Source organism: Sus scrofa, chromosome 2, assembly GCF_054392235.1.
Source record: "Sus scrofa isolate SSC_HxYL_T2T_F1_AM1 chromosome 2, Sscrofa_HxYL_maternal_Yorkshire_Landrace_v2.0, whole genome shotgun sequence".
In the NCBI taxonomy this organism is placed as follows: Eukaryota; Metazoa; Chordata; class Mammalia; order Artiodactyla; family Suidae; genus Sus; species Sus scrofa.
Window position 1 is genome coordinate 47054720 of NC_139384.1, and position 25045 is coordinate 47079764.

Consider the following 25045-nt stretch of genomic DNA (forward strand, 5'->3'; position numbering starts at 1 on the left):
GGGGTAGCCAAAAGTGAAAAAAAAAAAAAATATATATATACATATATATATATAGACAGCAAATTTATATGGTATCAAAAATAATAAAATGAACATCTGTATGTATATATGTACTTCCAGAAATTCTAATACTAGGAATGAACATAAAATCAGGGAGCTCCTGTACACCATTCTTGATCTCGTACCTCTGCCTTTTTTCTGCTAGAGGAGCCTCTACCCTGAATTTTGTGCTTATTATTCCCTTGTTTTCTTGAAAGATGTATTGCATGTATACATTGTTTAGTTTTACAAGGTTTTGAACTTGACATAAATGGGATCATACTGGGTACAGCAATATGCTTTTTTCCCCAGCCAGCATCAAGTTAGGGAAACTCTTTCCTGCTGTTACATGCGGCTGAGGGCCATTTATTTTCACTGCTGTGTGGTATTTCACCGTAGAAATCGGCTGTAATTCGTGTATGCATTCTCCTGCCGATGGACATTTGAGTCATTTCCCAGTTTTTGCTGTAATATCCTGCGCTGCTATAAATATTCTTCTAAACGTTTTCTTGGGCACACATGCTGGTTTCTCTTGGGGTCTCAGCCGAGGAGTGGAATTATGAGCTTAGAGGGTCTGCACACCTTCAGTGCTGCTGATGTTGCCAAACTGTTTTGCAAAACAGTTGTAGCAATTTAGATTCCCATCAGCAATGTAGAAACTCACTTAACACCATATTCTTGCCAACATATGGTGCCGTAAAATTTTAAATTCTTGCCATGTTGATCAGCATGTAAATTTTTATTTTAATCGGCATGTCTCCACTCACTGTAAGGACGCTAAGAGTGTTTTTGTATATTTCTGTTTTGCTTTGATTGGATATGGTTCTGGTTTCAATTTTTGCCATTTGAATTCCCTCTCCTATGAATTCCTGTTTATGAATTTTTTTCATTTTTCTACTTGGTGGATTGTCATGGGGGCCAATTTCTCAGGCCTTTGGCTCTGATGTTACCAACCCGTCACTTAGCCTCCTGCCAGCAAGCTGCCCAGCAGCTAAAGCTGATCTCTGTATCCATCACCATCTCAGCAACTCCAACCCAGCCCAGCCCATGACAGTGGGAGGCCTCAAAGCGCCCCCATTCCCACCCCACTGGTCTCTGGGCTTCCCCAATGCCTAAACCAATCCCTGAACATCAGAACACCCAGAGGCTCAAGAGTCACACTTACCTTGTGCTGAATCATATCTCCGTATCTTACTAGCTGGACAATTTTTAGTATCTACGTTGAGCCTTTATATATAAAATGAGAATAAAAATACTAACCCCAGAGTATACAGGAATCTGGTATTAACTAAGAGAATGCATGTACAATGCCTGCCACATGGTGGCGCCATCATCCCACCTCATCCCCATCTGCAGGTTGCAGTCATCTCTCCTAATCTTGGAGCTGGGAGTTTCTTTTTCTTTTTTTTTTTTTTTTTTTTTTTGGCTTTTTAGGGCTGCACCCACAGCATATGGAGGTTCCCAGACTAGGGGTTGAATCAGAGCTGTAGCCACTGGCCTGTGCCATAGCCACAGCAAGGCAAGATCGGAGCCCCACCTGCAACCTACACCACGGCTCACGGTGACTCTGGATCCTTAACCCACTGAGTGAGGCCAGGGATGGAAACTGCGTGCTCATGGATGCTAGTCAGATTCATTTCCGCTGAGCCACGATGGGAACTCTTCACTCTCCTCACTTCAGACCTGGCTTAGGTCTCCCAAATAAGCTTCTCTCCAGGGCTACTTTTTGCAGGCTCCTCTGGGACCGAGACCCCTGAGATTCTCAGCCCTGTGGGTTGGGGCTCCCAAGTGCACCTACTTGTTTGAACAATCTCAGATCATGAGGCCCAGAACTAGAACGTTTTAAAAGATCAGTGATTCCGGTTTTCATTCTTGACCAGAAACACTGTAAGACGAATAATTACAATTCTCAGAAGGGAGCAGAGAGAAAAAGTACCATCACACATCTCTCACGTTCACCACACATTTACTCAGCACCTGCACTGTGATAGGTGCTCGACTATATCTGTCTGTACATGGTACAGAGAAGAATCAGGAATAAATAAGGGAGAGAGAAACAAAAAGACACATAGAGAAACACCCATAGAGAAAAAGAAAAGGAGAGGGAGGGAGAGAGGGAGAGAGAGAATCATATACTTCAAAGGATTTAGAAACTTGACCACTGCAAAGCCCAGGCTCTGTTTCTCTCTTATTTGGCATTTCTTTTTTTTTTTTTTTCTTTTTTTTCTTTTTAAGGCTGCACCCATGGCACATGGAGGTTCCCAGGCTAAGTGACAGATCGGAGCTGTAGCTGCTGCTCTATGCCACAGCCACAGTCACTCAGGATCTGAGCCTTGTCTGCAACCTACACCACAGCTCATGGCAACACCTTATTCTTAATCCACTGAGTGAGGCCAGGGATCAAACCTGTGTCCTCATGGATACTAGTCAGGTTCATTTCTACTGAGCCACGATGGGAACTCCCTTATTTGGCATTTCTGAATCACCTCCCATGCCAAAAACTCTCTCCTTTGGGGTCTCCATGATACCCCACTTTAGGGCTCACCTCTTCCCTGCTAAATGCTTCTTAGCCCTAGGTTTTGCCATCAGCCCACTTTGTACCGCTTCAGTCCATAGCACCCAAACCCAAGCAATCTTAAAGTCTCACTATGCTGACCCCCAAACCCAGCCCTCCAGCCCCGACCTTCTTTCCCAAGATCTACGTGGACATCGCCAACCTGCCACTGAGTCTATGTCCAATTTCACCTCCCTGAAGACTTCACAGGCATCAGACCCAGTTCACTTACAGCTGAAGTGCTCATCTTCCCAGCCTTCCCCCTTTGTTCCCTCTCAGACCCAGGGGAGAAGTCACCCCCTCTGTGAGCACACACCTGCTTCCCCCCCCAACAGAGGGCCTCTGTCCTCCCAGCTGCCACAGCACCCTGACTACAACTAGAGCACTTATCTTGCCACACCATCCGCATCTGCTTCCGTGCCCGTCTCTGCACTAGAGGTGAGCTGCTCAGAGCAGCTCCTGTACTGAACCCTCTCTGGTCTCCAGCACCCAGCTGAGGCCTGACACACAGCGGTTCACTTGTGAGGTGTGGCTGAGTGATGAGGAAACAGAGGCCCAGGAGGGGAAGAACTTTCCCAGGCCATGCAGCGAGGTAACGCCAGGGCTGGGACTCCCATGCTGGTCTCCCCATCTGTGGACCTGTGCCCACTCTGTGCAGCCTTTGGGATGGGCAGGGAAGGGAGAAGCTGGTGAGAAGGCCAGGGCCTTGGGGGCTGCTCGGCTCAGCTCCTCTGGTGGGCCCGCAGGGTAACCCCGCATGAGGCCAGCTTCCTCCAATGCGGGTCCCATTTCTGGAATGTTTCCATCCCCAAACGCCCGCTTCCCATCCTCAGTCCCAAAGTCACTGATGCCAAGAAAACCATCTCATCAAAATACCTTCCCATCCCTAACGAAATGGCTGCTGGAAGCACTTAGAGGTGATTAGCTTTTACGCAGAGTGGGATGCTCCTGGGTCTGAGGACAAGCTTTCCTCGTGGAAGGGCATTCAAGCGGTGGTGAGGATGGTCTCGCCCGGTCACTACCTGGGCTTCGGGACGGATGCACCTGGAATCTGGATACAGAGGGAACAGTGGACTTTGAGATTCTCCCCAGGGTGTGGGAGAAGGGACGTGGAAGCCACACAGTGGAGGAACCCATGTGTACCATAACCATTGCATTAGACGTATGAACAATGTCTCTCCTACTGAATTTCGGAAAAGCATCAGTGGTAACTTTCAGGCGAATATCTAAGGGATACAGGCAGCTTACCAAAGCCCATCATATATCCTTGGTGCTGGCCTGTTATTTATTTATTTATTTTTTCCTTTTTCCAGCTGCACCTACAGCACATGGAAATTCCCAGGCTAGGGGCTCAAATCAGAGCTGCAGCTGCTGACCAACGCCATGGCCACACCGGATCCTTAACCCACTGAGTGAGGCCAGGATTGAACCCATGTCAGGTAATTAACCCACTGAGCCACAACAGGAACTCCAGGCCGACTATTTTCTAATGCCTTTCCACCTGTTTAGTTTGTAGGGAAAGGCAGAGGAGCGGGCTGCTGGAAGAGGTACACAGAATCAGGCGAATGCAGTGATAACTCAGCTGCAGGGGCGGCGTGACCCAAAGAGCCCTCAAATCTCCCCTCTCACCTTTCTGTCCCCTTGGATACCAAAAGCCTGCAGAAAAAAAAAAAAAAAAAAAACCAAAGACAAGGGGGAACCATGGAGCTGTTGGAAACCTGCTGATGGACAGAACCGTGTGTGCTGGGTTACAGGCAAAGGGAAGATTCAGTCACAGTCAGAGCGGGAAGCAAGGGTCGTGGGAGGGAAGCAGAAACAAGTGGGGACCAAGGAACAGGGCAAAGCATTGAGTGGAATAAATGAACCCACGGGCCAGAAGCAGGATCTGAGGGTGGAATGTAAACTAGATCAGGGCACCTTCAGGACAAAGTCTGTGAACAAGGCAAGGGCTAGAGGCTTCCTCTATAAAATGATATGATTAAGGATGGGCGGTAGAGCTGAGAGCCCAATAAAAGCTACGGAAAGTGAAACAGGCCTTCAGCAGCCGTAAACATTATCTTCCTCCCAAACAAACATACCCAGACCCCACACGACCTCTTTTGCTTTTTCCAACAAGAAATCTTTGATTACACAGACGTGGATCCCGCACTGCTGGGGCTGTGGTGCAGGCCGGAAGCTGGAGCTCTGATTCGACCCCTAGCCTGAGAACCTCCATATGCCGCGGGTGTGGCCCTCAAAAGACAAAAGACAAAGGAAAAAAAAAACAAAAACAAAAACCCAGTCCCCAAATAGACAAATACAAATATGGATCTGTAGTAGGGAATGGAACAATAGATGAAAGGAATGATAGAACCAGTTTGCCAGCCAAGACAGTGACAAAGAAAGAGGTGAGTTATTGATGTGAAAAGAAATCAAGAATTAGGAGTTCCCCTTGTGGCTCAGCAGTAATGAACCCGACTAGCATCCATGAGGATGAGGGGTCCATCCCTGGCCCCGCTCAGTGAGTTAAGGATCTGGCATTGCTGTGAACTGTGGCATAGGTAGCAGTCACAGCTGGGATCTGAGTCAACCCCTAGACTAGGAACCTCCATATGCAACAGGCACAGCCCTTAAAAAAAAAAAAAAAAAAAAAAAAAAAAGGAGTTCCCGTCTTGGCTCAGTGGTTAATGAATCCGACTAGGAACCATGAGGTTGCGGGTTCGGTCCCTGCCCTTGCTCAGTGGGTTAAGGATCTGGCGTTGCCGTGAGCTGTGGTGTAGGTTGCAGACGTGGCTCGGATCCCGCATTGCTGTGGCTCTGGCGTAGGCCAGTGGCTACAGCTCCCATTAGACCCCTAGCCTGGAAACCTCCATATGCCGTGGGAGTGGCTCTAGAAAAGGTAAAAAGGCAAAAAGCCAAAAAAAAAAGAAAAATCAGGAATTAAATCACTCAGGAATATAAATAGAGAGGAGTAATTTCCCCACCAAGCAGGTGGTTTTCCTTAAAGCAGATTGTCAAAAAGATGCTCTAGAGGCATTTGGTGGTGGAAGGAGTGGAGTTTGTGAGAAGGTATCAAAAAATCACTAAGAAAAAGTTCATTTTCCTTTAAGTTAGGGTTACTATGCATGTGGTGATGTGAAATTACCAAGTTTTCAGCAAAGCAGTACTGGCACAGCTGGGATCTGAATCGTACCAAAATGTTTCTAGATCAGTGGTCATTTGCCTGGTTCTCAGATGATTAGAATCATATGGGGAAGTTTTAAAATACTAATGCCTGAGCTTCACCATCAGACATTCTGATTGCACTGGTCCAGGGTAGAGTCTCGGCATCAATATTTGTAAAGACTCCTCAATTAACTCCCATAGAGATCCTGTGTTAGACACCACTCTTTCTGGAGGCGGCTGCGGCACAGTGGAAATTGCACAAACTTAGGAGAGTTAAGAATAACCTGGGTTCACAACTCAGCTGTACTACCTGCTGACTTGGTGATATGAACTCATTACTCACCTTCTCTAAGCCTCAGTATTCTCATCCTTAAAATGATAATCCCACGCTTAATGAAACGGTGAATGAAATATTGACAGCATTCCCCCCGAAATCAGTAACAAGATAGAGATAGCCATTATTGCCACTCCTATTTAAAATTTTTCAGTGGGAGTTCCCATCATGGCTGAGTGGTTAACAAACCCGACTAGTATCCATGAGGACATGGGTTGGATCCCTGGTCTCGCTCAGTGAGTTAAGGATCCGGCATTGCCATGAGCTGTGGTGTAGGTCTCAGTTGTGGCTGGATCCTGCATTGCTGTGGCTGTGGCATAGGCCAGCAGCTGCAGCTCTGATCTGACCCCTAGCCTGAGAACCTCCACATGCCGAGGGAGTGGCCCAAAAATGGCAAAAAAAAAAAAAACAAACACAAAAAACAAACAAACAAAAGACTAACTGAACAGAAAAATAGTCCAGAAACAGTCTCATAACTCATCACTTTACCTTTGACAGAGGTGCCACTTTAATTCAGTGGTGAAAAGACAGTCTTTTTGATAAATGTTGTTGGATCAATTGGATATCATATGGAAAATGAAACTTGAACACTAAAAAAAAAATAATAATTTGAAATAGATCATTTGCCTAAATGTGAAAGGTAAAATAATAAAGCTCCTGGAAGAACATACAGAAGATTATCTTCATGATTTGGGGGGAAACAAGACTCTTAAATGGAGACAAGAAGCACTGACTACAAAAGAAAAGATCACTAAATTGGATGTTATCTAAGTTAATTTCTATCCATCAGAAGACATGGTTAAGCAGACTTCCCATCATAGCACAGAGGAAATAAATCCAACTAGGAACCATGAGGTTGCGAGTTCGATCCCTGGCCTCTCTCAGTGGGTTAAGGATCTGGCATTGCCCTGAGCTGTGTGCAGGTCACAGATGCAGCTCGGATCTGGCGTTGCTGTGGTGTAGGCGTGGAAGCTATAGCTCTGATTTGACACCTAGCCTGGAAACCTCCATTGCTGCAGGTGCAGCCCTAAAAAACAAACAAACAAACAAACAAAAAAGACACTTTTAAGATAGTGAAAAGGCAAACACAGGCTCACTGGCTGAGACTAGATTTTCTCCATACATATAACTGACAAAGGGTTTGTATGTAGTCTATATATTTCTGAAGCTTATATACATCAATAAGAAAAACACAAACAAATGTATATATGTGTGACTGGGTCACCTTGCTGTACAGTAGAAATTGACCGAACACTATAAACCAACTATAATGGAAAAACATAAAAATCATTAATTTAAAAAGAAAAGAGACAACTCCTATTTTTTAAATGGGCAAAGGTCTCAGACATTTCACAGAAGATCCCCAAACGGTCAATAAAGATAGGGAAAAGTGGCCCCAAATTATCACTTGTCAGGAAGATGAAAATTAAAACCACCATGAGAGGTCACTGCATGCCCAAGCAGACCTCAAGCAGGGCCTGCACGCGCAGCCACCATGAGGCTTCAAACTAATTATCTGTATTTTTAAAAGAGCCTATGGGGAGGATGAAACACTCCTTTGGAAATAGTGTGTTCATTATCCATGGGTCTTTCCATCGCCCCTCCCTCTCCCACCCTGTACGTCTCTCCCTCTTTCTCATCGCTCTCCTCTCTCCCTGTCTCTGCCTGTGTGTGTGTGAGCAGCAGACTCACCCCTTGCTATCAGAGGGGTGTGTGGGTGGGTGCATAGGCCCACCAGCTCTGTGCTGTGAAGGCTGGCCTGTTCTGTGCTCCTGGTGCCAGGCTCTCCCTGCTCAAAGTCTACCCCCAAAGCTGCACATCCTACCCTCTTTCTCTCCTTTCCATCTCCCCTTCCTGCCACAGGAACTTCTCGTTTCCCTGCGGGCCTCCAAACCAGCACCTGTTCCACTCCAGAAGCCACGGGGAAGCCAGCGCTGCCAGTGCAGGCCCCACCTCTGCACCTCGCCCAGTGGCTGAGCCATCCTGGCTTCCCTGCAGTGCAGCGGCCCTTCTCCCGGGCACAAGCCTCATGTTTACCTCGTGGCTTCTTATTTATATTCTGCTCTCACTCGATTACCTGGGGTGCAGCCAACAAACACACTTTTACCATTGTTTCACCCTGCTGCTTATTGCCCCTCGCCCCACCACACACACACACACACACACTCACACGAGTCCTCAACCACAGGCCTCTATCTACGAATTCACAGGGAGTGAAAGGTGCCCGGCTCTCTTCTGACAACATACATGGACCCTGGAGTAGAGGCACCAGAATTCCCAGCCCAGCCAGCTCAACACCTGCCAATGGGCGTTCATCACATTCGTTTTCCCAAATCACTTCCTCTGGCACCTGATACCCGCAGAACAGCTACCCCGCCCACCAAACGAGAAAACAGAGGCTTATAGGGATGAGGAACTTCTTTGTGGTTCCCCAGCAAACCAGCAGCTAAGGAGGAGCTGGGCCCAGGTTCTCTCCACTATTGCCCACTATTGCCCAAAGGGGACAAGGCCTTTGCAGGGACCTAAGAACTTGGGCTCAGAGCCCAGGAGAGAAAGCTGGAACAAATTACTAGGGCTCAGGAGTTCCCATCGTGGCGCAGTGGTTAACGAATCTGACTAGGAACCACGAGGTTGCGGGTTCAATCCCTGCCCTTGCTCAGTGGGTTGACAATCTGGCATTGCTGTGAGCTGTGGTGTGGATTGCAGATGCGGCTCGGATCCTGCGTTTCTGTGGCTATGGCATAGACCGGCGGCTGCAGCTCTGATTCGTCCCCTAGTCTGGGAACCTCCATATGCTGCGGGAGCGGCCCAAGAAATGGCAAAAAGACAAAAAAAAAAAAATTACTAGGGCTTGATGGTACAGAGGAGGCTCGGGGCAAATTCCATATAATGATTTTTAGCTATTCCATCCTGGCCAAGGGACCCGGCCATGTCTTCACTCCTGACTCCCACCCCACACCGGGGCTTGCAGCTGCTCACACGCTGCATCTGAGTGAAGTCAGATGGCCTGCCTTCTGGCCTCCACCTGCTGCTAACAGCGGGAACGTGGGTGTGCAGGCCACTTCACCTCTCTGGGCCTCTGTCCTGGTATCAGCAATGGGGAAGGATACACCAGAACTCTTCTGGCCGTATTTGTTCAGTCACCCAGCAAACGTGGTTCATCGGTATGTACAAGCCGCTTCCCTGATGGGCCAAGGGGTGGGTGAGACCGGGTCTGCCAGTCTGGGAGCTTAGACCCAGCTGCTCTGAGGTCAGGGGCACAGATCATGCCCCTGGAGGCAAACCAAGTACAGACTGAGCATCACGAGGAAGGAAGGCAGTCCAGAAGGCCATCCAGAGATGGGTACTTAGCAGCGTCAGCAAGTGCAGCTGAAACGCTTGCTGGGACAGTGGCACAGCCCAGCCTGGGCAGGTACTCCAGGGCAAGGAAGCCCCAAGGTCGGCTGAGTGTAGGAATCTGGTAAGAAGAGGAAAATAACTTACACTTATGGTGCATTGATTCATTTCATCCTCAAAACCTGCAAGGCAGAGATTATCACTGCACTTATGATGGGACAGGGACTCGGAGGGGTGCAAGGTCAACACACAGTGAGTAAGTGGTGACATTAAACCCAGGTCTGTGTATCAGAAGGGCAGTGTGCTGGAGGCAGCTTGTGCAGAGGGCACCTCCAGTGCCAGACTGGTATAGATTTTGTCCAGTGAGAACTGCTGGGACTTAGGAAGGGTTCTGCTCCAGGAAAGCCGGGGCCAGGCACCACGGAAACCTGGAAGTTGGAGACATGTTAGATTACAAAATATATTCACGGCCTCCTCCTGGAGGAAGCTGGCTTAGTAGAAAAAAGACTCTGCTGCCTTGAATTTGCAAATTGGGACACACTCTGGCCCTGACCCCTGACTGGGTCAGAGCAGAGCAGAGCAGAGCTTTTCCACCTCCCAAGGCAACACGGCAGGCCTGCAGCGGCAGCAATTGTCCACCAGAGAGCGCTGTTGCCAAGCACATGGGGCTGAGGCCAGGCTGAGCTGAGCCTTCTGTTCACTGCTGCACTTGAGGCTGAAGCTGCTGGGAAAGGGAGGGCGGAGCGGGGGATGGACCATGCCTTCTCCAAACTCAGGTTTGGAATGAGGCACGGCCTGAGAGCCACCCCATGGTGGCCTTCCTTCAGTCTGGGCAATACTGCTTGATATCTCTAAGTGAATCTTGCCGGGAGAGGCGGGGGAGCAGGGCAGTGTGCCTAAAACTCTGTTCTCTCTGCATATCCTGACCTCCTTCGAGTTCCCCCACCCCTCAAAGCAGATGGAAGGGGTTGGGAGCCTTGGCATGTGGGGAAGGGAATACGTCACACTCCCTCTAGAAATCCCCTTTGCAGAGCTGGGGACAGCAATTCCCACTCCCGTCTGTCCACTGTCCAAGGAGAGGGGGCTGACCTGACACCCTGCTCAGTGCCCCCCAGCCAGGGCAGTTGAAGGCTGGTGCCTCGGGGGCGGGAGAGCGGGAGCAGGGAGTAGGGAGCTAAGGCTAAGCGGGTTGAGCCTCAGAGAGAGGTGAGAAGACGTCTGGTTCTCCATTCTGAGGCATTTTGTCTCTCCCTCTCTCTAGGAGCCACTCCTCAGGAAAGAAAGAGCTTCAGATCAAACAAAGCGAAGAAGTCTTGCCTGGCATCCACAGCTCCTCTCTCTCCACTCAGCCTCACTGACATATTAGAACTGACTCCATGAAGATAAAGTAGCTCTCTTGCCTGGGATCTGCACCTGACCGCCCTTCAGCCAGTGGGGTGGGAGCCATAGCAAACAACCTATAAGCAAAAAATCAGGATTCTCAGCCTCAGGCTCTTCTTCTGCCAGTGTCTCTATGCCTTCCAGCCTCAACTTCCCCTTCTGTAAAATGGGCATGACCATCTCTCTCTGCTTTCCTTGCAAAATGATTGTATGAATCAAATGAGCAAAAGGATGAAATTTTTTTTTTTTTTTTTTTTTTTTTTAGATTTCCGACCATCTCCAATCCACAGGGAGCCCACAGTGGAGACAAACTCCTATGTGAATAGCAGCTGGAGAGATAAAGCCTCCCTATCATCCCCTTGCCTCTGCTCTCTCCTGCCCAGGGTCTCTGGGTTCAGGCCTGCCTGTCTGCAGCTCAGCCCTTGGATGTCAGGGCATCTCGATCCCAGGAAGCTGCCCCAGGGAACAGGGGTGGGGGACAGGCAGCATGGAGACAGGCAGCAGTTCCCCATCCCTTGCTGCTGCTGATTTTCTTCTCGGACTTGAAGTTGAGCCCTCCTCCCCTCCCTCTGCTCATCTTTAATTTCTCCATCGATTTTCATTAAACTCTCCTCTTGGCTCTTGTACAGGATGTACTCCTTATTTGAAAAAATGAAATAAGTTCGGGGAGGGGGGAGGAATAAAGAGAAACTCTTTGAAGGCAAGACTGTCTCTAGTCTCCAGGCTGTGCAATGTAATGCAAAGCAATTACTAGAACAGTCTCGGAGGTGGTCTGAGGCTCTCTGAGCACTGGACTCAGAACATCCTTATGGCCCTAGAATATCGGTTCCTGCCCCACATCCCCAGCCCCTCACCTGGACCACAGTCTTCAGTCCAGCTTTGGTCCCCAGCCCCCTCTAACCCTACCCTGGCCGATGGCCCTGTCCAACCACGAGTGCCTTCCATTAGCCACTCAGAACAACTGTAACTCTGCCAGGGCTGTCACAAAATCCCAGGACTCAGGGAGTTCCCATCATGGCTCAGTGGTTACTGAAACCGACTAGGAACCATGAGGTTGTGGGTTCAATCCCTGGCCTTGCTGAGTGGGTTAAGGATCTGGCATTGCCGTGAGCTGTGGTGTAGGTTGCGGACTCGGCTCAGATCCCGTGTTGCTGTGGCTCTGGTGTAGGCCAGTGGCTACAGCTCCGATTGGAACCCCTAGCCTGGGAACCTCCATATGCCTCGGGAGCGGCCCAAGAAATGGCTAAAAGACATTAAAAAAAAAAAAAAAAATTCCAGGACTCAGGCTTTCTGGGAGTCCTGCAGGGTTTTCCCCAAATCAAGCTGAAAAGGTGAAGACAGATGGGCCAGGGAGGAGGGAAGGGAAGCATAGTCCAGGTGGGTTCTTCCTCCACGCAGACCACACCCACCACTGCATCACGTCAGGGCAGCCGCGTGGAGGAGGGGTCGGCATGTTTTATAAAGAGGGAACAGAGGTTCAAGGAGGAGTCACTTGCTCCCTAGCCCCCTGCCAGCTCCCCACCCCCCAAGCCAGCAGTCCTCCCTGTTAATGATGCCAATCCACCATCCCAGCTCTCGCCCTCCAGGAAGCCTACCCTGACCTGTCCAGGTAGGCTGGGTCACCTGGCCACCAGACAGAGTTGAGTCCCTCTGCTGTCACTGGGCTCTGTGGGTCTGAGGTCCTGGTTCCCTCTTTGGCCATCATTGTCTCCATCCCATCATCTCTGAACCGGGTTCAGAGAACACATCCTCCTCCTCTTGGGTTTGAATCCACATCATGAGCTGAGGGAACACAATCTCCAAGTCTCAGTTGCCTCACCTATAAAATGGACACATTGTGGGGACTCATAGGGCTCTAGCCCCACCAGCTTCCCCATAGTGTGCACTGGGCAGCGTCTTTGACCACAAGAGCCCCTCCTGCTGGCCTGCCAGCCAGTGCTCCCTTCTCCACCAGACCATCATCTTCCTGTTGAAGACTGGGGCTCCCCAAACCCCGGCGACTGGCATTGCATCTTTCGCAATCATAAAAGCTACCATTTATTCAGTGCCTGGTGGGTGCCAGGCACCACACCACTGCACATCTATTCATCTCTGACAGCCTGGGAGGAAGACTTCATTATGCCCATTTGATTGATGAAGAAAACACACCTCTGCAAAGTTAAGTAACTTGCCCGGGGAAACAGGGCCAAGTTCATAGGGGGAAAAGCTTAGATTCCCATCCAGAAGGCCCTGACCTTTAAAGGCCACGGTTTCCCACTGCGCTGCGCTACATCACAACAAGTGTGTGATGAGAAAGTGAATTAGCAGCGGGCTGAGATGGCGGGAGGTGGACTGAGTGAGCAAGGAAGCGAGCGAGTTAAAAGTGAACAACTAGGGGATGGAGAAAGAAGCAGCAGGTAACTCAGTGAATCTACGGCCATGAGCTAAGCCCGACAGATCTCGGGCATCATAACAGCAGGGCCAAGGATGGATGAGGGTATCTGGGGACCTGATTAGACCCACAGTCTGTCAGGTCTCTGTGCAATTTAATGAACCACTTTAAGGTCGGAAGGAAGTAGGGGGAGCCACACGGCAGAGATGCATTTCACCAAATCCAGAGCATTCTCATGGCCAATTAATTATGGGAGCCCCAGGGAGGAGGCCAGGCCAGTACATCAGGGGACTGCTGCGACTTTGACATTATCTAAGGAGGGCACAAAGTGTGCCTGATGAGTGCTCAGCTGGCAGAGCCCCAGGCACCTGCTCCCCACCCTGGCTCCCCCTTGCCTGCTATGCTATGGCTTCTACAATCCAGCCCGTCCCGACTTCACCTTCCGCCCTAAACATGGACAAGAGCCAACCTTACAGGAGCATCTGAGGCCAGCACTCAACAGCCAGATCACAGAGGGCGGAAGGTGTGGGCAGGACCTGACGGCAGGGGGCGGGGCGGGGGGGGTGTGTGTGTGCGTGGAGTAGGTGACTCAGTCCCTCCTGGGTGTCTCTAGAACTTCTCATAACTTTGGAAGCTGCATGATGTGGAGGAAAAGAGCATGGACCTTGACCTCACAATATTGGAATCAACTCCTGGTTCTGCACAATGGTTTGCAGCCCAGGCTGCCTCTGGCACAGCAGAGCTGAGATTAAATGACTGCCAGGCCATTTATTTAGCTGTGTGCTCTTGAGCAAGTTGCTTTACTTCTCTGAGTCTCCTTTCCTTCTATAAATGATGTGATGATAACGGCAACAATGGATTAATGATTGTGACACCATGAAATGAGGAGTTTAGCAACATGCTTGCCCAAAGCAAGTATTCAATAAATGTTGGCTATTATCCTTTTCATCACTGTCACGATGACCTTATTACCTGATGGAACCAGGGTCAAGAAGCATTTTCTGTAGAGGGCCATGAGTAAGCATTTTTGATTTTGTGGGCCTCACAGTCTCTTGCAATTATTCAGTTATGCTTTTAGAGAGAGAAGCCAGGCATAGACAGCACCCAAACAAAGGAGCCTGGCAATATTCCATTAAAAACACTACGGGTCAAAATTTTGAATTTCACATCATTACCATGTGACACAAAATGTTGTTCTTCTGATATTTTTTACAATCATTTAAAAATGGATTTTTTTTTTTCTTTTTAGGGCCACACCTGTGGCATACGGAGGGGCTAGGAGTCAAATCAGAGCTGCAGCTGCCAGTCTACACCACAGCCACAGCAATGCAGGATCTTTAATCCACGGAGCAAGGCTAGGGATCGAACCTGCATCCTCATGGATGCTAGTCAGATTCATTAACTGCTGAGCCATGACGGGAACTCCAGAAAAAAAAATTATTAACTCACGGGCCATACATGCCAAAACAGACAGCAGGCTGACTTTGACCCACAGGCTGTAACTTGCCACCTCCTGATCCAGAAACTAAGCTCAAAGAGGATAAGGAGTTTTGTCTGTTAGGATTATGCTCCTAGCACACAAAGCAGTGCCTGGCAAACAGCAGACACTTGGTAAGTGTTTGCTGAATGAAAGAATCACAAGCTGTGTGATTCTGTGCAGATGTCACTTCACCTCTCTGGGTCTCAGTTTCTTCGTCTGTATAATGGGGATGCTTGCGTCTTCGGAGTAAGCCTCAGACGGCATTAATTAGGCTGCCTGTGGAGCTGCTCGCCAGCTCTGTAACTGCAGAGCTGTAATTTCAGCTTCTGACCACACGGGGGCTCCCTTCCAGCAAGTCTCCCTCCTGCTCACTGCCTGGCACAGAGTTGTTTTAGGAGTGTCTGTGTCTGGAAAGTAATCTGACCTGGAGGAGGGGAAAGCCCAGAGACAGTGACCTTCTCCTGCACCAGCAGGGGGTGGGTAGAATTAGGACATTGGCCAGAAACAGCAAGGTGGTCCAGGTTTAGCTCGCAGGGAATTTTTTTTTTTTTTTTTTGGTGCTCTATACCAGCCAGGCATTGAGACAGACTGGATGTTAGACTCAGGCAGACAGGCTCCAAATCCTGGCTCCAAGGCTTACTGTGATTCTAGGCAAGTCACTTACACTGGCTAAGACTCAGTTCCTTCCCTGTCTTTAAATTGGAGATAGGAGTCGTGCTCACCTCATGAGGTTCTGGTGGGTTAATACAGGAATACCTGTAAGGGGCTAGCTCAGCATTTCCCTTGTACTCTTGCTCTGTGGGGCGGGTCTGATTTCCCCTCTGCCCTGGGAAAGTCTTTTGGCTTTGGAGCTGCACTGGAAGGTGGCAGGAAGAATTGCCTCCAGCCTTCCCAGTTGCCCAGGTTTTCACTCTTAACAAAAAAGCCTTGTTTTTCTTCCCTGGACTGAAGTTTTCCTGCAGCTCTGCAAAGTCTCTAAAGCCAAGAAATCCACTGCTTTGGAGGACTGGCAATTCCAGTCCCTTCTGTTTTCTGCTATCATCCTTCCTGCCAACCAGCATGAAAGGAGATGAGAAGCAAACCCATTTGGCCGTGTTCCACTGTCTAAGGAAAAAAGATTTTATGGGAGACGGGAGGATTATTAAGCACATGAAGCACGAAATGCTCAATGCATTTACTTCATGGAGTCTGTCTGTCTGTCTGTCTCGCCGCCACCTCCCTCCTCCATTTTGCCACCTAAGAGAGCACACCCATACCAAGACTTCCAACCCTGTGGGGAGGGGGCACTCTGTCCAGAGAGCTGGCACTAGCTCCTTCACCACTTGGCTGTGTGACCTCAGACAAATGACTTCCCCATTCTGAGCCACAGCTTTCTCATCTGTAAAATGAGCAGATCTCCCATGCACCCTCCATTCTCAGCTCAAAGCACCTCTGAGGCCATGATGCTGTACCTAGTCTCATAACCCAAGCAGATTTGGAAAGAGGTAGGGTGGAATGTAAGATGGCCATCAGTCTAGGAGTCCAGACCCAAGTGAAGCAGCTGGGGCAGAAGGCAGGTTTCCCAGGCAGCCAGGACCAGACTGTGGGACATGGATGCCGAGGAAGGGGAGCAGTTTGCTTGTCCCATGCCCATTTAGATCAGTCGCAAGAACAGACCTAAGGTACCTACCGCCCCCTCCAACTCCGTAGGCACCACACTGTCACCAGGACATGCCAGGCCTTTCTACCTCTCTTCCATAAAAAAAAAAACAAAAAACAAACAAACAAAAAAAAACAAAAAACCCTCAGCATCATCCTTGAAACTTGGTTGAGAAATCCCCAACTGTCAGCCCCACCCTCCCAACCCCCCTAGCTAAAGTCCTTGAGGGCTCAGGTACAGCCTCAGACCCACACAGGCGCATGTGGAGAAGCAGCCTCGCCCCTACAGCCTAGGGTGAGTTGGGGGCAGTGGCTGAAATCAGTCACGTCATGCTAGGTTGGCCTAGAACCACACACCTGCACCAATCAGATCATGCCTTCCTTCCAACCCCAGCCATTCCCAACAGTGTTGACCTATCAGGCACTTGGACTCCAGCTCCCTTTTCCCTCCCCCAGCCCTCTTGGGATGCAGCCCAGCTGCCTGCCCAGGCACCCATGCCCACCCTGCTTTTGGCCATCCTGTCCCCCAAGGAGCTGGATCCTCTTCCTTCTGCTGGGGTCCTGCCATCAATGAAGGACCAACCCCCTCAACCTTGATACCCTCTCCACCTGCCTTGCCTGCCTCCCGCTGTGTTCCACCCCCTGGCCTTTGTCAGCCACTCCACCCAAGGAAGCCAGTCCACACAGGAAGCACGGAGGGTCCCTCTGGGCCCTGCCTTTCCCAGCTGAGTTCCTGGTTTCCGCCCCCTTCACATCTTCATCAAGCCTAGTCAGGACCCCAGCAGCTCCATGTGCCTGAAGCCTGGGAAAAAGACGGATTCAAAGGACTCGCTCCATGAAGAGGCTCAGACGTCCACCAGGAGGTCTGCTCTCCCCACCCACCTGCCTGCTTAGGGCCCTCAAGCCCCCCCCCACCTAAGCCGGCTGCTGTCTTACCTTCTCCAGCTGGTGGACACCCTCCTCCACGCAGCAGATGGAGGCCAGCGTGCGGAGCGCCTGGGGGTACAGGCACCGGAAGCTGTCCTGCCGGCAGACCTTGAAGAGCGCTACGACCCCACCCTCCTGCCAAGAGAAAGAAGATGTCACGTGACCTCAGTGGGTACCCTCTCCTGGGGCTGATTCAAGAATAAGTGACATCTGGAGTTCTGGTCGTGGCGCAGCGGAAATGAATCCGACTAGGAACCATGAGCTTGCGGGTTCGATTCCTGGCCTCGCTCAGTGGGTTAAGGATCCAGCGTTGCCATGATCTGTGGTGTCGGTCGCGGACGTGGCTCAGATATGGTGTGGCTGTGGCTGTCGCTGTGGTGTAGGCCAGCAGCTGTAGCTCCGATTGTGCCCCTCGCCTGGGAACCTCCATATGCCGTGGGTGTGGCCCTAAAAAGACCAAAAAAAAAAAAAAGAGAAAGAAAGAATAACTGACATCCCTCACTCACCAGGTGTGCTTTGGGATCTGCAGGGCAGAGACTAGCCATCCCAAAATATGCCACTTTGGCATAAGGATTATTTTGAGCTGAAGGCAATTAAGAAGAAGCAGATACAGAGTTCCTGCCATGGGTCAACAGCAATGAATCTGACTAGCAACCATGAGGATGTGAGTTCGATCCCTGGCCTCGCTCAGTGGGTTAAGGATCTGGCATTGCCATAAGCTGTGGTGTAGGTCACAGACATGGCTCAGATCTGACATTGCTGTGGCTGTGGTGTAGGCCAGCAGCTGTAGCTCTGATTTGACCCCTAGCCTGGGAACCTCCATATGCTGCATTTGCGGCCCTAAAAAAAAAAAAAAAAGAAAAAAGAGAAAAAGAAAATATCTCTGTCCTTCCTCTATTTGCCTAAAAGCAAGACATACATTTGCAAAGATTATCTCTCTCCCCTCTCTACTAAGAACAAGAGTTAATCACTGGTGACAACTTTAGACTCTTATCAGCTTGAATTCAGCACCAGAAGAATCCACAGAGCAAACCCCACTAACCAACATTTATTCAGTATTAGTTTCCCATATACATGCCTTTCCACAGTTTGCCCTCTGGGCTCAAGGTTCTCTTCCTTTGTCTTATTACATCTTTAAAGATGTATTGTTCCTTTGCTAAGACATCATGTAAGCCCAAGTTCTAACCAACTCTGGGTTACCCATCTCTGATAGTTCCCATGTGTATGTACAGTGCACATGCTAATAACCTTTTTTTTCTTTTGTTAATCTGTTTTTTGTCAGCCCAATTTATAGGACCCCAGCCAGAGAACCTAGGAAGATAGTAGTAAAAAATAATTTTTCGGAGTTCCCGTCATGGCTCAGGGGAAATGAATCTGACTAGCGTCCATGAGGACTCAGATTCAATCCCTGGGTCTCACTTAGAGGGTTAAGGATCTGACATTGCTATGGGCTATGGTGTAGGTCACAGACAAGGCTTGGATCTGGCACTGCTGTGGCTGTGGCGTAGGCCAGTGGCTACAGCTCTGATAGGACCCCTAGCCTGCGAACTTCCATGTGCCACGGGTGCGGCCCTAAAAAGACCAAAAAAAAAAAAAAAAAAAAAAAAAAAAAAGTGTGTTAAAAAAAAAAAAAAAAAGGGGAGTTCCCGTCATGGTGCAGCAGAGACAAATCTGACTAGGAACCATGAGCTTGCCGGTTCGATCCCTGGCCTCGCTCAGTGGGTTGAGGATCCGGCATTGCTGTGAGCTGTGGTGTAGGTCACAGACAAGGCTCAGATCCAGCGTTGCTGTGGCTGTGGTGTAGGCCGGCAGCTGTAGCTGCGATTCAACCCCTAACCTGGGAAATTCCATATGCCGCAGGTGTGGCCTTAAAAACACAAAAGACAAAAAAAATAATAATAATAATAATTTTTCCTCCCCTTTGGTTCTTACACACACACACACACACACACACACACACACACACACACGCATGCATGCACATGCACAGGCAGTAAAATGCCTGCTCCAGAAATAATGTTACCCTTGGTTGTCTAAACTGGAAGTGGGATTCCCCAGATGCTGCTGGAGCTGGAATGCAGGGACCAAGACAGGCACCCTTGCTGCAGCCAAGTTCAAGGCCATTGAGCACTACTTCTAGACTCCTGGCTACCCCTTCTCAGCAGCCACCATGGAGCAAGCCTAAAGTCTCGGAAAGAGGTTCTAGAAACAAGTCTGAGGCAGATGGAGGAAAGGGAAGCTGATGCCCCGTGCTGGTGCCACTCTGCCAGCGACCACCTGTTACTTCTCAGATCCTCCCCCCCACCATGGCAGGCGCACAGAAAGGAGGCTTATTTACACTCTGACGATCATTTCTTTCCATTTTCAGGAAGGAAAAAATGGAAGTCCAGATGGCTGAAATAATTCACCCCCAATCCACATTGGTCTTGTTTTCAATCCTTTACTGCAATGTGTCAAAGACAAAAAAAAAAAAAAAAAAAATCCTTTGGGATGGATCAGCTTAACTCCTGAGTGTGAGCAAGTAACTTTCTTTTCCTTTTGTGAGAGCAGTTCATGGCAACATCTTTACCTTGTGACGACTTCCCAGGAGAAGTCTGGGAGGACTTCTGCGAAGAATCTGGGGGTGAGGAACGCAACCTAACTGGACAACATTTAGTAAAATATCACCGAAGCCACCTTGGCTTCCCGAGCAAAGAGCCAACAAACAGATCACAAAGGTGACTCACCTGGGCGCCCAGCTAACAGGTGGCAACCCCACCGTGGATGTCCACATCCAGAGCAGGGGAAGCCGGCTACCCCACATCTTGTTTTGCCCTGTTTCCTGCCTCTCCCCTTCCCTAAGCGAGGGAGTGGCGCGGGGGGGGGGGGGGGGGGGGGCGCTGGGGAGGGGGCGGGGCCGGCAGCTGCAGGAAAGAAGGCGTGAGCACCTGGTCTGAACTTGGCCCCAAGGTGCATTTGCCTTAAACCTCACCCCTCCTGGCTGTCACGAAGCCCATTGCCCTCTGTTCCCCAAACTGGGGAAAGTGTTACAGAAAAAAGGAAGTGGGTTCAGCAAAATTACTATATCCCCTATCAGGTTTTGGAGAACTCTTTCAAAAAAACACATACACGAGGCACCAGGGACTGCTCTCCGTCCTAGGGACACGGCAGTGAAGGGCGGAAAGGACAACGTAGGAGTGACTAGAAGAGGCAGCAATGACCACTAGGACCCAGCGCAGCCTCACTGAAGTAAATCACCCCAGATCCCCCTTCCTCTGCATCCCACAGAGATGAGCCCCAGGCCCTTTTCTTTCTAAGGATGCTTACAACCACAGGGACCAGGATGAACGTGTCCGGCTCCGGAGGCATTCAGGACTTCTGATGTTTTCTCATCAGCTAAGAGTGATCCTCAACTTCCATATTCCTACTTCCTCTTAGGGTAGTTCATTTGGCGGGGAAGGGTCATAAATTCATTCATGCAGCACAAAAATATGAATGGTTCATTGTATGTTAGGCACGGTGCTGGGCACTGCCTTCATCCCTGTCCATACTGAACTCATGGTCTGGCAGACACCGTTCAAAGCAGAAAGAAATCCGGGTAGTGCAACGAAATGAGGAAAGGGGTGCAGGATTAAAAGAGCACAGAGCAGGAACTCCTGACATAATCTGAAGGGGGTTGTCGAAGAGTCAAAGAGAAGCGCTCAGATTTGATTTGATTTAATTTAATTTATTTATTTATTTGTCTTTTTTCCATTTCTTGGGCCGCTCCCGCAGCATATGGAGGTTCCCAAGCTAGGGGTCTAATCGGAGATGTAGCCACTGGCCTACACCAGAGCCACAGCAACATAGGATCCGAGCCACGTCTGCAACCTACATCACAGCTCACGGCAACACCGGATCCTTAACCAACTGAGCAAGGCCAGGGATTGAACCTACAACCTCATGGTTCCTAGTCGGATTCGTTAACCACTGAGCCACGACAGGAACTCCCCGAGAAGCGCTCAGATTTTAAATGCATGTCATTACTTGGACAAAAACATGCTCTGGTATGAGATAAGATACTAACCCCTCCCTTCTTGCTCCACAATCCTTTATATCTGTCTCCCTACTTTCCCACAGTTCCGGAGACATCTGACAAAGGTTCCACATAAAGACCTTACTCAGAGAGTCACTGACATAAAATCAAATTATTCTTTAAAGTGAAAAGAAGAAAACAAGGTCTCCAGGGCCAGACTTGCTAGCCATTAGTGACTTCCCTCCAAATGTCAATATTTATATGCATCCATGTAGTTCCTATCATGGCTCAGTGGTAACAAATTGGACTAGTATTCATGAGGACGTGGGTTCGATCCCTAGCCTCAAGCAGTGGGTTAAGGATCTGGCGCTGCCATGAGCTGTGATATAGGTCACAGATGCCACCGAGATCCTGGGTTGCTATGGCTGTGGTACAGGCTGGCAGCTGTAGCTCCTGTTGGATCCCTAGCCTAGCAACTTCCATATGCTGTGCATGCGTGGCCCTAAAAAGCAAAAACAAAAAAACAGACAAAAACAACCTCATATGCATATATGTGTTTATATATGTATGCACACATATATTTACATTTCTATTGAATCATACATAGTATAAATATTATTTGTATATGTACAATGATAGATAGGCAGACAGACAGATAGATATAATCTGGAGCAGATAATGAAGAAACTGCCAGAGAAGGCGAGGCCGAGAGCCGGGGTCAACGTGGCAGCCTTCCTTTGGCTCAGGAGACACCACAACCAGCATAACTATATTTAAACCTCTGCACCCATTTGCACTAGATTCTCATTACATCCTTTTCCAAGGCTGAGAAAAATGGTCTTCCTAGCATTTTTAGCTACTAAGAGAGGAAGAGGGGGCAGAGTCTAAACCCCGACTGAAGAATTCTGGTTCAAACTCTGGCTCTGCTGCTGGTTGGTTACCTGTGGCTGAAAATGGGGTTGTGAAAGCTGCATGGCTCAGCCGCTGGGGAAACAATGAGTTAATGTACAGGAAAGGGCCAAGCCTCCAGTGAGGACGCCGGGACAGCCAGGTGGCAGTCGGGCTACAGAAGGCATCCTACTTAGAAGGGTGTCTCATACTCTCATGAAAGGTGTCCCAAGGGCTGGAATACATGGGAGGGAGAAGAGGCAGGAAGTGAGATGGAGCAGTTGCCTGGACCGGTCCAAAGCCCCCACGGAGGACCCCAAAGCAGCACTCAGCTTAGAGTGGACCTGGGAATCCGCCTGCGCTTGCAGAATCACACTGTTGGCTGGAGCTTGTTTAATTTTATAGAGAGCTCTGGGCTCAGAGCCCAGCTGTGTAATGGTATGCATTATTCAGACAGGCTTGGGGATAAGCTGTCATAAAGCTGGAGGAGGCCACTTGCAGGGCGTGTAGGCTAGTGGTGGGGGGATAATAGAGGAGCTGGCAGGGGGGTAATTCTGACAAAGCACAGGGGGTTTTCTGTGCTCTGCACTCACGAAGGGAGGGGATTTGCCACCACCCATCACAGGAGATGGGGCTTATTCCTTGGCCTTCAGGGGAACCCAGGGAATGAGAGGATCAACCTTAGACAGGTTGCCCAAATCATTTCAGATGGTTGGATGGTCCAAAGACAGACCAGGCTGGGCCCCAAGGAGGTGGGTGAGCAAGGCCACTAGGGGGAGCTACTCCACACCGGTCCCCATATTGGGCACATTTCCTGAGCATCGAAGGTGAGGATGCCAGTGCATACCTGGGACACCCAGCCCCTGTATTACTGTCGGGACTGGATGCTTCAAACATAGTGATGCTTCAGGGGAACCAGCCCTGCCATCTACCAGTCTGGGAAGTTGGGAGTCATCACGAATCTTCTCTCTGTTTCAACCCTCTTTCTACTCTCCTTCAAAGACCAGAGACAGAAGAAGGTTGAGTATCTGGAGTCAGATCTAAGTTAAAATCTCAGCTCTGGAGGTCCCATTGTGGCACAGTGGAAACGAATCCGACTAGGAACCATGAGGTTGTGGGTTCGATCCCTGGCCTTGCTCAGTGGGTTAAGGATCTGGCGTTGCCATGAGCTGTGGTATAGGTTGCAGACAAGGCTTGGATCTGTTGTTGCTGTGGCTGTGGCATAGGCCAGCAGCTACAGCTCCGATTTGACCCAGCCTGGAAACCTCTATATGCTACTGGTGTGGCCCTGAAAGGACCAAAAAAACAAAAACACAAAAACTAAAAAACAAAAAAACAAGAGAACTTAGTGATGTCCTTGCCCGTGTTTGCTCTAAGTGTTTGGATGCTGAGTGCAGGGGCAAATTAACCATGAAGCTGATGAATTACCATACAATGCCCATGGCAATTAATGAAAACCACTCTGTCCTTCTCAATTTTGTCTTTTCCTCATGTGGTACTGCAGTGGCTGCAAGCAGTTTCAAAATCCAGCCAAGAACCTGAGTTGGGAGATATGTTTGATTTGAATTTGATGGCATGTGTGAAGATGAGGAAGCAGGGTGGATATTTGCAATAGATACCATGTGAAGAAAGATTATAGAGGCTCCAAGGGCACCATCTTCTGTTCTCAGGTAGGAAATAAAATCAGAGGGGCTAGTCACTATGAACGATGGAGACAGCAAGGCCCAGAGAGGGGAGGTAATTCTTCCAAGGTCACACAGCAAGCAAATGCTAGAGCCAGGATAGGCTTCCTGAGCCGACTGTTCCCACCAAACTAGCTTCCTCACGCTCTCACCAGGCCTGTCAACCAGGAAGCTCACCTTGGCTATGATGCGGCACAAGGGAGCCCCCTCTTGGGTCAGACTGAACAGGTTTCCTGTGGTGGATTCTGTGGTGTAGACATTGTCAGAGGCATCGATTTTTCTCACCAGGGCCTAAGAAGAGAAAAAAGTCTGATGGTTACTCACTTATCCCCCCTTGTTCATCTCCCTTAATGGAATACCAGTGGGTTCACATGCCTAAGAGGCTCCTGAACTCTCTCTCTATCCCTGCCCCATCCACGGCCCCACAACGGGGGCGATAAAATTCCAGGTTTGGGAAAGACATGAGTCAGGATGAGGTCTGAGATACATTTCCGAAATATGGGATATGGAGTTCCCATCATGATGCAGAGGAAATAAATCTGACTAGGAACCATGAAGTTGCCAGTTCAATCCCTGCCCTTGCTCAGTGGGTTCAGTATATGCCATTGCTGTGAGCTGTGGTGTAGGTTACAGACACAGCTCAGATCCTGCATTGCTGTGGCTGTGGCATAGGCCAGCAGCTGCAACTCCGATTAGACTCCTACTCTGGGAACCTCCATATGCTGCAGGTGAGGCCCTAAAAAGCAAAAAAAAAGGAGTTCCCGTCGTGGCTCAGTGGTTAATGAATCCGACTAGGAGCCACGAGGTTTTGGGTTTGATCCCTGGCCTTGCTCAGTGGGTTAAGGATCCAGCATTGCCATGAGCTGTGGTGTAGGTCACAGACGTGGCTCGGATCTCAAGTTGCTGTGGCTGTGGCCGGGGGCTATAGCTCCGATTAGAGTCCTAGCCTGGGAACCTCCATGTGCTGCCGATGTGGCCCTAAAAAGCCCCCCCCCCCCAAAAAAAAAAAAAAAGAAAAAAAGAAAGAAAAAAATATGGGATAAATTCAAAACCCTTGGGCATGGACAACAAATGTGTTTTATTCCAGTCAATGAGAAAAATCAGCTCTCAACACTGACGGTCTCAGCAAGCCTCTTTTTGCTGTTGTGCTGGCTCCTAATGAGAAAGGAAACCATCAGGTAAATAAACAAACCACCAAGTTGAAAACCAAGGGATCACTACAGATATGACCAAAGAATTTGCTCATGTTGGATGGCTATTGGCTAATGGCAAAGTCCA

The 25045-nt window shown here is 49.4% G+C and overlaps 1 protein-coding gene across 5 annotated transcripts in view; it reads right to left on the bottom strand.

The window, feature by feature from the left end:
- The window catches only part of INSC (INSC spindle orientation adaptor protein), an 864422-nt gene that overhangs the window by 56963 nt on the left and 782414 nt on the right, over nucleotides 1–25045 (bottom strand). For 3 of the 5 annotated variants that reach the window (XR_014837251.1, XM_021083296.2, XM_085011963.1), the window contains exons 6-7: nucleotides 23945–24058; nucleotides 17213–17338 (exon numbers count right to left, since the gene is read on the bottom strand). The exons of 1 other annotated variant lie outside the window; for it this stretch is intronic. Coding sequence is in view for 3 of the 4 variants with exons in the window: in XM_021083296.2 (XP_020938955.2) it covers nucleotides 17213–17338; nucleotides 23945–24058 (240 nt within the window). In the remaining variant the exon portion in view is untranslated. Of the gene's footprint in view, nucleotides 1–6560; nucleotides 6662–16307; nucleotides 16370–17212; nucleotides 17339–23944; nucleotides 24059–25045 lie in introns of those variants that run through there. One more of the 5 variants, XM_085011964.1, reaches the window with a different exon arrangement.